Raw genomic sequence first — 10,458 nt, forward strand, 5'->3', positions numbered from 1 at the left:
CAGTGGATCCACCTTCAGCTACCTGTCCGGACCGTTACAATATCCATATTCATAAAACACAGAAGGAAAGGCAACCAATGTGTTTTGAGCCAAATCTGGCTCTTAGTCGTGGCACGACTAAGAGCCAGATTCGGCTCAAAACACGTCGGGGCAGCTGGAGGCCCCTGCTTGTTTGCCCTCGCATTTTCTTCCTGAGAATGTTACTGCCTATTAAAATAAGAAAGGCAACAAACCTGGGCAGGACTTTCTCTCTATAGGGGTCACAAAGCATATCTGTCTGTACATACACCCTTGGAAATATGCAATATATCTGATTATAAATGTATTTTTCTATAAATCACGTATCTGCACTGCTGTTTATAGAAGACTAACATATACTGTACCAAGGCCAAGATTAAACAGGGTCCATGAAGAATGAATTGACAATATTTTTTAGAACAGATTCTTCATCTGAGTCAATGAATGCGGTCTAGCTTACTTCACCTTGAATACCTTAGGTATTAGTTTATATTACTCATCACACACAGTACACACAGTGATCAGGACAGGTAAATTCTTTGACCACAACGTAGTTTCTTCAGAAAAACAGAATCAAATCACGGCTTAAACTTCCTACATATTGCTAAATAGTATGCATCCGAACGACAGTAACTAATTATACTGTAGACACACAGTAATGTGAGTGCAGAACCTTCACGTTCTGTTGACAGAAAAACCACAAACCAAGGGGAAGTGTGGGTGAGTGGGGGCAGATCAGGTGGTCAGGAACCTCACGGTGTCACAACCCTTGCTTTATGCTGATTGGCTACTCATGCCTGTGGACTTGGTTTAAATTCTGCGAGACCTGGCCCATTCCACAACACAACATTGCTGTGCTCCTCACATCATCCACTGCTGAATACTGGAAAAGAGCCCTCGGTGATTTGCAGCGTCATCCAGACTGCAGACAAGGTAATGTATAGCAAGGGCTATTCTGCTGCATACTAAAAGACTATTCCAATAAGAGAAAATAGATCTTCTTTTAATTTAATAAATAAATCTTATTATTTTTTAGATATTGAACTGAAAATGAAAACTGCTGTGTTCATCGTCTGCCTCATAGGCATGGCCTGCGCATTACCTGTGAGCAGCTTCTCTATTCTTATCTATTCCTTATGTGTAATACCTTACAGTTATAGAATGAAAGCAATGATGCTAATTTATCAATATTTTGATTACAATTGTGGATTATATTATAAGAGATTAAAATACTAGTTTATTTTAATTTCATTTGTATCATTCTTATGTCAAGTCCCCTGTTTTGCAGCTAAATTGAGTTGAATTCATAAGGATATGCTTAATCTAAGATTGGGCTATAGTAATACTATATAAGATGACAGAATTTTACTAGTTATTGCCCACAGGCTGGTACGGGCATACATGACTGTCTGTTATTGATTCAGGAAGTTTCAAATTCAAATTCTTCACATCATATTAGTGTTTTATAATTCCTGTTGCTTCATTGTCTGTATTGACAGATTCTACAATCCATAGTTACAATCCAATAAGGTAGTACGTTTAAAGGGGTACTCCCGTGGAAAACTTATTTTATTTTTTTTAAATCAACTGGTGCCAGAAAGTTAAACAGATTTGTAAATCACTTCTATTAAAAAATCTTAACCCTTCCAGTACTTTTTAGGGGCTGTATACTAAAGAGAAATCCAAAAAAAGAAATGCATTTCCTCTGATCTCATGACTACAGTTCTCTCTGCTGACCTCTGCTGTCCATTTTAGGAACTGTCCAGAGCAGCATATGTTTGCTATGGGGATTTTCTTCTGCTCTGTACAGTTCTTAAAATGGACAGCAGAGGTCAGCAGAGAGCACTGTGGTCATGACATCACAGGAAATGCAGTTCTTTTTTGGATTTCTCTTTAGTATACAGCCCCTAAAAAGTACTGGAAGGATTAAGATGTTTTAATAGAAGTGATTTACAAATCTGTTTAACTTTCTGGCACCAGTTGATTTAAAAAAAAAGTTTTCCACGGGAGTACCCCTTTAATGGTAGCCTTGTGAAGAATATTATTTTTGTCAATTACTTTTCTCAAGGATACCAATGCAGTGCTTCGCCATATGTCAGATGGCCATATATTTTAGGTAGCTGTCAGCTGTCAGCCATGTCTTAATCCCCCCTATATATGTGAACAATTGAATTGGTCGTGTATGTAATTTTAATGAAGGGATGGGGGGTTTTTGCCCGACACCTCTGTTGGAGGCTTATCACCACAAGAAAAAAAAATATTTTGTCAGGAGAGAGGCATCCCATGCACCCCAAAAACTGTGGGCTTAACTGTGCATGATCAGCTTTATACCTGCATAAAGTAGTAACAGTATATGCAATAATAGATTGTAGGAATGATCATGGCAACCATTTACTACCTAGCAGGCTTAGACAGAGAAACTGATGTCTATAAGTTAGAAGACCAATACCACTGCAAAGAAATAGAATTGAATTATACATTGCTTCTACACCAGTTATCATCTATACATGTTGTATTGCCATTGCATTTTAGTACTCAAGTGAGAGCCACAGCAAGTCTATATCAGAATCCCACCCAGATTCCTCCTCCTCCTCCTCATCATCATCAGAAGAAAGATTCAGGACTGCCCCTACTGTTAACACCGCAACAGTTCAGTCTATCATTACAGAAGATTTTCCCAGAGGAGACAGTTTACGTCTTAGACGTGCACTTAAAGGGGTAAGGGTTTTCTAGCAGTAAAATATTATACTATTATCTATTATTGTGGTCCAAACTTTGAAGGGGTACTCCACTGGGGAAAAAAATGTAAATCAACTGGTGCCAGAAAGTTGAACAGATTTGTAAATTACTTCTATTAAAAAATCTTAACCCTTCCAGTAATTATCAGCTGCTGTATGATCCACAAGAAGTTGTTTTCTTTTTGAATTGCCTTACTGTCTGACCACAGTGCTCTCTGCTGACACCTCTGTCCAGAGTAGGAGCAAATCCTGATAGCAACCTCTCCTGGTCAGGACAGTTCCTGACATGGACAGAGTTGTCAGCAGAGAGCACTGTGGTCAGACAGAAAGGAAATTCAAAAGAGAGCTTCCTGTGGATTATACAGCAACTGATAGATACTGGAAGGATTAAGATTTAGAAGTAATTTACACATTTGTATAACTTTCTGGCACCAGTTGATAAAAAAAATGTTTTTCAGTGGAGTACCCCTTTAATGTCTGTGTTTATCTGTCATAATATTAGATGCATCATTTCTATATTGCTTGCATAACTTTTACTATTGCAAATGCAGTTTTCTGTATCCAATAAACAAATAGAATGGTTACATTACATGCATAATTAAGACTATAGATCCCTGCAGAAAGACTACCTTAAAGGGGTACTCCTGTGGGGAAAAAAATGCTGTATGCTCCAGAGGAAGTTGTGTAGTTCTTTACAGGTACTCCAGTGGAAACAACATGCTGTATGCTCAGAAAGTTGTGTGCTTCTTTCCAGCCTGACCACAGTGCTCTCTGCTGACACCTGTGTCCATGTCAGGAACTGTCCAGAGCAGGAGAGCTTTGCAATGGGGATTTACTCCTGCTATGGACAGTTCCTGACACAGACAGAGGTGGAAGCAGAGAGCACTCTGTTTAGACTGGAAAGAATTACACAACTTTGTCTGTAGTATACAGCAGCTGATAAGTACTAAATGGCTTAAGATTTTTTAATTGAAATAACTTACAAATCTGTATAACAGTCTGGCACTAGTTGTTTTGAAAATGTTTATTTCCCTCCGGAATAACCCTTTAAGCTATTTTGGCACTAACTTGGCAGTATATTCAAGATATGTAAAATCTAGCATTTCATTATGACATTTTGCAGTAATGGAAATAATTTTTTTGTAACTATGATGATTTTACACTAAAATACTGACTATTGATATCAACTCCCCAAATGCCACAATAGAAAAAATGTATGAAACCTATTGCATAAGGAAAGTCTAGGCCCTCCTACAGCAACCAATAAGATTACCAGCTCTTACTTTTCTAAAAACCCATCACACAGTGTACATGTTATAAGCCTGTATAATTGCTAATATTAAACATACATGTATTTATTATCTTTTGAAGTAACTTTCTTTCATGTTTTTATTTCTTCCAGTCTTCAGAATCTTCACCCCAGGTTAGTACTCGACCAATGTACCAGTTTTAACCAATGACTGTATTGATTAACGATGCAAAATAGGTTTTTGGCCAGTCATGAGAGATTGTCAAATATGGTTTGCAGTATGAATTCCCCTGAATCTCTTTAAACAATTGTTCTTGAACAGCCAGTTTAGTCTGACAGAATGCTGACAAAGTGATCATCCATATGCTTAACTGTTCGTGGTCAGTATTACTGTAGTGGTCAGATCTGCTTGATCAGCTGCACGTAAAGTGTAACTGTCTTAAAAAATATAAACTATTGACATGTCATGCAGACTTGTCAAAAGTTTTGATCTGTTGGAGTTTCTAGATAATGTCTACATCATAGTCATGTGAAATATGCAGCAGCATGATTTACTCCCTGACCAAGCAGAGATGACTCCATTACAGTGCATGGAGCCCATCACTTGCAACATGATGGATTCAGTACCAAGCCGGGAGTAAAGCACAGTGACTCGTACGTCACCCAGCTATACTTAGGGCCTGAGACCCCACTGATAAAAACTTTTGACATGTCTGCTTTAAAGTATACCTTTCATTAGCAAACAGTTTTTATATTATGCAGAAAATACCATTATATGTATATTTGCAATATACATTGGTTAAAAAAATGTGTATAGAATGTTTTTAACATTATGGGCCTCATTTACTAAGAGTTTCGGGTTTTTCAAGCTGACACTTCCTGTCTGTACAGATCACTTTCCAGCAGTTTTCCTTATGATCACAGATAGGATTACAAAGAAAAGGGGCACATAATACATAACGGAGCATCCACCATAATAATGGGACGACTCGCGCTTTAACAATCTAAAGATGGTTAGATTCCTATAAAGAGAATCTAACACATACCAAAACCATTGGCTACTTTTCTTTTACTCTGCATTTATAAGGTCCATTGTGATGAACATTTTATATAGAATTCAAAATACATATTAGGTACAGCTTGTATTCTATCAGATATATTTACATTTACTTTCTGCTTATTACATGTGAACAACATATTCTGCTGCACTGTACAGAGATTGCCATCATTCATATCAGTCCCTGTCCCAAAGGGGATTTACAGTCTAATATCCCTATCTCAAAACCATACATACATACCAGATGTCAATAAAGGGAACATCAATTCAAACAGGGCCGAGCATCCAAACTCCATGCAGATGTTGTCTATGCAGTATAAATTGTTGTAAATAAGCAGTATAAATAGTTGTAAATAAGCACATGCTCTGTTTGTTTCCTTCATATTTTTATAGGACACAAGCTCAATTGAAAGCCACACAGACTCTTCTTCCTCATCAGAAGAGGTCCGAACAGTCCCTACTCCTGATGAAACAACACTTATACAAGCAAGGGGTGACTCCTTTCGCCGTAGACGTGCTCTTGAACAGGTAACAAATGCCTTAAATTCATTTTCTATCCACAGGATAGAGGACAAGTGTGAATACCAAATCCTTTTGGAGTGTACAGCGCTGCGGAATCTGTGTGCACTATATAAATAAAGAATTATTATTGTTATTACCTCTTTAAAGGGAATTTGTCATCATAAAATGAGCCACTGTTTAAACATGTTTTAAGAATTTTGTGATGGTTTTAGTGAAGTGAAGTTTAGTGAAGGTAATACACCATGCACAATAGCTGATGGTTAGAGCGCAATAGCTCTGAAAATATTGTTTCTTGAGACTTAAATTCTATAGAAAACAAGTATGTAATCGGTTTTGAAGTCCCAAAATGCAATCCTAAAATAAGAAAAACATGGTGACTAAAGAATAATAGTCAGATAACTAATACAGATAAAGCAAATACTTCCATACAAAAGTTGGAAATAGCTGCTAGAAGCTACACATCACTTTATACATAGAAGGTAGGTGCTTTTTGGTCCAGGAAAGACCATTGTATTTTAAAAATGTTGTAACTTGAGGCCTTTTTAACTTGAGGGAGTGCTTTATAAATATTTATTTCTTATCACAGACTGCCCATGGAAGCACCTCACATTACTCTGAAGAGAGTGTGACCACCGAGAGCACAAGTCACCAGTCCCACCCAACGGAGAGTTCAGAAGAAGACAGCCATGAACATAACACCACCAACAACCTTCTACAAGGCATCCTTAGTGTCACTACAGCAGATCCAGACACATCGGAAGAAAGCTCAGAGGAAAGGACAACTCCTGTCCTCCAGCCCTAAGCATGACGGTCTATCCTCACATTATCTTTTGTTTGAATGATTTCTGTTCTGTCAATGTAATTCTTTATTGAGCCTGCTCCAAGTTTAGTGCATACATAATGAAGAACCAAAGTCTTTTTCTCATTTATTTACAAGTAATATTTTTAGTCACCAAGCTAGTCTTAGTTTTAATAGGGAGCTCTCTCTTCCCTCAAGGTGTAGAACCAGCCCAACACCAGTTTATTCAAGTGTCTACGACTCTAGCTGCTATAAAAATACAAAAATTGAGATCAATTGTGGTTCATCAGTATTCACATTTGTGACATACTAGTAGGATGGATTAAACAAAAGCTATTAAGACTATTTCAAGGCAATCTTATACCAGGCTGTTTATGTATCCTCACCACCAGAAGCATTGTTACTGTGCTTGCCCTGAGGAGAGCTAACTGAAATGATGGGTATCAATGTCAATGTATCGGCTGCTGACGTGTAATGAACACTTCTCTTAGAGACTACTTCTATAACACTAGGGACATGTATGCAATTTCCAGTGTCTTTTGCATTGCAGAAATGCAGATCTTTCTACTGCATGCATTAATACTTGATTGTAATGTTTAATTAACTGTATAGAATGAACTGCCTATGTTTTACATGTTTTTTTCTGACACTTCCTCTGTATCGCATTTACATCAATAACACATTTTGGTAATTTTTAGTTGAAGTGTAATAAACATTTAAACAAGACAAATATTGTGTTTTGTGTTGATTTATAAGGGCAAGAATATTATAACTGTAGTTACGCAGACATATGTGATGGCACAGATCTTAAAGTGTACCTGTTATAATAAAGAAAAATGTTTTGATAAGTTTAAATCGATATGGTTCTGAGTGTCCAGACTCCGACCAATCAGTAGGGTGAACCAGAAGTGCACATTCTCTCCCAGCTGTGTCATAGGACCAGGACGGTCTAATAATGTAAGTCTATAGGACTGTCCTGGTCACATTACATAGAGTGGGAAGAAAAGCACATGGCTGCACACTTCTCCCCTATCTTGTTCTAATGATCGGCACTCAGACCTCTACTGATAAAAATATTTCACATGTCCCTAGGATGTTCTTGCATGCACCCAGTTTGTAGGCCTTAAGTTGATTCATTTAAATGTTAGGGTGCCACCATTTGGTGGATGAGAGGCACTTTTTGATAAAAAATAAATAAAAAAAAGAGCCTTACATTTAATGTAGCAGTAATGCAATTCACAATATTCCATGTCTACAGTGCTCATATGCCTTAGGGTTTACAGAGAACTGCGGCAATCAGTGGCGTAGCAGAGGCCCCCGCAGCCCCCGCGGTGCAGGGGGGGGGGGCCTGTCTAGGTAGGAGCCCCCAACAGCAGCACAGGGCCGGCGCTAACCTAAGGCAGCCAAGGAAAACTCCCCCCCCCCCTCCACAAGATAAAGTGAGTGGCAATTCATGTGTACATCGCGCCACTCAGTACTGTACCCATGATCATATTCAGAGGGTTTAGTGTGTGGCAGTATTATATTCAAAGGGTTTGGTATGTGGCAGTAAAATATTCAGGGATCAAAGAGAAAAAGTCCAGCGCTTGTAGGTAAAGTGGATAAAATTCACAGGCTTTATTGATTCCTTTAAAACATCCGTTTACAGGCATGTACAGAAGAGGCAAAAGCTAAGCTTCATGCGTTATGTGGCATTCCACTTTTTGCAAAGTGAAAATAGAAAACTATATAAATTGGGTATTGTTTTGGGCAAACCAAACCTTCCAAAAGTTGTAAAATTGCAGTTTTCACCAAAAACAAAATTCCCCAGAATGGGTTAGGGTCCGAAACATACAGGAACCAATTGACCAGGGGTAACCCCTTGATCACAAAAACCCTTATTAACCCCTTAAGGACTCAGGGTTTTTCCGTTTTTGCACTTTCGTTTTTTCCTCCTTACCTTTTAAAAATCATAACCCTTTCAATTTTCCACCTAAAAATCCATATTATGGCTTATTTTTTGCGTCGCCAATTCTACTTTGCAGTGACATTAGTCATTTTACCCAAAAATCCACGGCGAAACGAAAAAAAAAATCATTGTGCGACAAAATCGAAAAAAAAACGCCATTTTGTAACTTTTGGGGGCTTCCGTTTCTACGCAGTGCATATTTCGGTAAAAATTACACCTTATCATTATTCTGTAGGTCCATACGGTTAAATTGATACCCTACTTATATAGGTTTGATTTTGTCGCACTTCTGGAAAAAATCATAACTACATGCAGGAAAATTTATACGTTTAAAAATGTCATCTTCTGACCCCTATAACTTTTTATTTTTCCACGTACGGGGCGGTATGAGGACTCATTTTTTGCGCCGTGATCTGAAGTTTCTATTGGTATGATTTTTGTTTTGATCGGACTTTTTGATCACTTTTTATTCATTTTTTAACGTTATCAAAAATGACCAAAATACGCTTTTTTGGACTTTGGAATTTTTTTGCACGTACGTCATTGACCGTAAGGCTTAATTAATTATATATTTTTATAGTTCGGACATTTTTCGCACGCGGCGATACCACATATGTTTATTTATTTTTATTTTTACACTGTTTTATTTTTTTTATGGTAAAAGGGGGGTGATTCAAACTTTTATTAGGGAAGGGGTTAAATGACCTTTATTAACACTTTTTTTTTACTTTTTTTTTGCAGTGTTATAGGTCCCATAGGGACCTATAACACTGCACACACTGATCTCTCATCCTGATCACAGGCGTGTATTAACACGCCTGTGATCAGCATTATCGGTGCTTGACTGCTCCTGCCTGGATCTCAGGCACGGAGCAGTCATTCGTCGATCGGACACCGAGGAGGCAGGTAAGAGCCCTCCCGGTGTCCGATCAGCTGTTCGGGACGCCGCGATTTCACCGCGGCGGTCCCGAACAGCCCGACTGAGCAGCCGGGATACTTTCAGTTTCACTTTAGAAGCGGCGGTCAGCTTTGACCGCCGCTTCTAAAGGGTTAATACCGCACATCGCCGCGATCGGCGATGTGTGGTATTAGCCGCGGGTCCCGGCCGTTGATTAGCGCTGGGACCGATGCGATATGATGCGGGATTGCGGCGCGATCCCGCTTCATATCGCGGGAGCCGGCGCAGGACGTAAATATACGTCCTGTGTCGTTAAGGGGTTAAATTCCCACCCCTTAAAACTCAACTTTTATTGTGTTAATAATAAATGAGATTGGTGTTAGCTAGAATCTGTTTAAAAACACAGTACTATAATGTGAATGTTCCAATACATGTATATCATCACAGACACCTCTGTTCATGTCACATGAGTCAGCAATCACCAGTGGCCTGCAGATGCCCTGACTGATTGCAATGATAACACACAATTAGGACTGCTAATTGAAACCTAAGACTACCCCCTCTACATGTTTCGTTACTTCCGTAATGTCCTCAGGAGTAAACGGGCATGGAAGGATTTGAAATTTTTAGAAATTTCTCAGCCGGAGCTGGCAGCCGTAGTGACGAAACGTAATGTGAATACAGCCTAACACTGGTATGGCCAATGTTGGTTTCCAACAGGTGGCATAGCTGGGCAGCAAAACTTCTAACCCCTGGTGGTGTCACCCCGCACCTCAATAGCAACGCCACTGCTACAAGTAACATCTGCAGCAACAAGTAACATATATGGGGCCATTACAACAACTATTGGGGCTCTTTCACCATCTAGAGGTAAGAACTTTTCAGGAATGATCTTCTCATAGACTAGTCTACAATTGCACAAAGAAGAAATATTTTTTTATTTATCTGACTTCTTTCCAGTTTCCTGATAACATCTGAAACTCTCATAAAGTCTCAACCAGCGAGGAGTGTAGAAGGGGAAGATGACCAAAAGCAGGCACATCTGTTAGAGTACCTTCTAGCCCCCTCAATAGATATGCCATCAACTATGTTCTGATCTCAACTCAAAAATTCAATTTTTTTTGTTTATTTTATAATAAAAAATGTGTTCTACCATATTTTAATGTATGTTTTATCCACTCCATGTCACTGTTCTAAAAAGTGGGCTGGATTTAGGGGGTGCCCAATGC

General features: G+C 38.7%; 1 protein-coding gene across 1 annotated transcript; it reads left to right on the top strand.

Moving 5' to 3' along the window:
* Window positions 1–779: 779 nt before the first annotated feature.
* Window positions 780–7,107, top strand: LOC130363089 (uncharacterized). The gene is made up of 6 exons (XM_056568436.1): window positions 780–951; window positions 1,055–1,122; window positions 2,551–2,736; window positions 4,159–4,179; window positions 5,456–5,590; window positions 6,171–7,107. Exons 1-6 carry the CDS (start codon window positions 795–797, stop codon window positions 6,384–6,386), a joined length of 783 nt encoding a protein of 260 aa, XP_056424411.1. The 5' UTR covers window positions 780–794; the 3' UTR covers window positions 6,387–7,107.
* The last annotated feature ends 3,351 nt before the right edge of the window (window positions 7,108–10,458 follow it).

The sequence above is a fragment of the Hyla sarda genome, chromosome 1 (genome assembly GCF_029499605.1).
Source record: "Hyla sarda isolate aHylSar1 chromosome 1, aHylSar1.hap1, whole genome shotgun sequence".
In the NCBI taxonomy this organism is placed as follows: Eukaryota; Metazoa; Chordata; class Amphibia; order Anura; family Hylidae; genus Hyla; species Hyla sarda.

Bases quoted from the DNA above. Each gene is read 5' to 3' on its own strand.
- LOC130363089 (XM_056568436.1), top strand. From the start codon at position 795: ATGCTGATTGGCTACTCATGCCTGTGGACTTGGTTTAAATTCTGCGAG. The intron at 952-1,054 runs GTAATGTATAGC...ATTATTTTTTAG, and splicing joins TCATCCAGACTGCAGACAAG to ATATTGAACTGAAAATGAAA. The intron at 2,737-4,158 runs GTAAGGGTTTTC...TATTTCTTCCAG, and splicing joins TTAGACGTGCACTTAAAGGG to TCTTCAGAATCTTCACCCCA.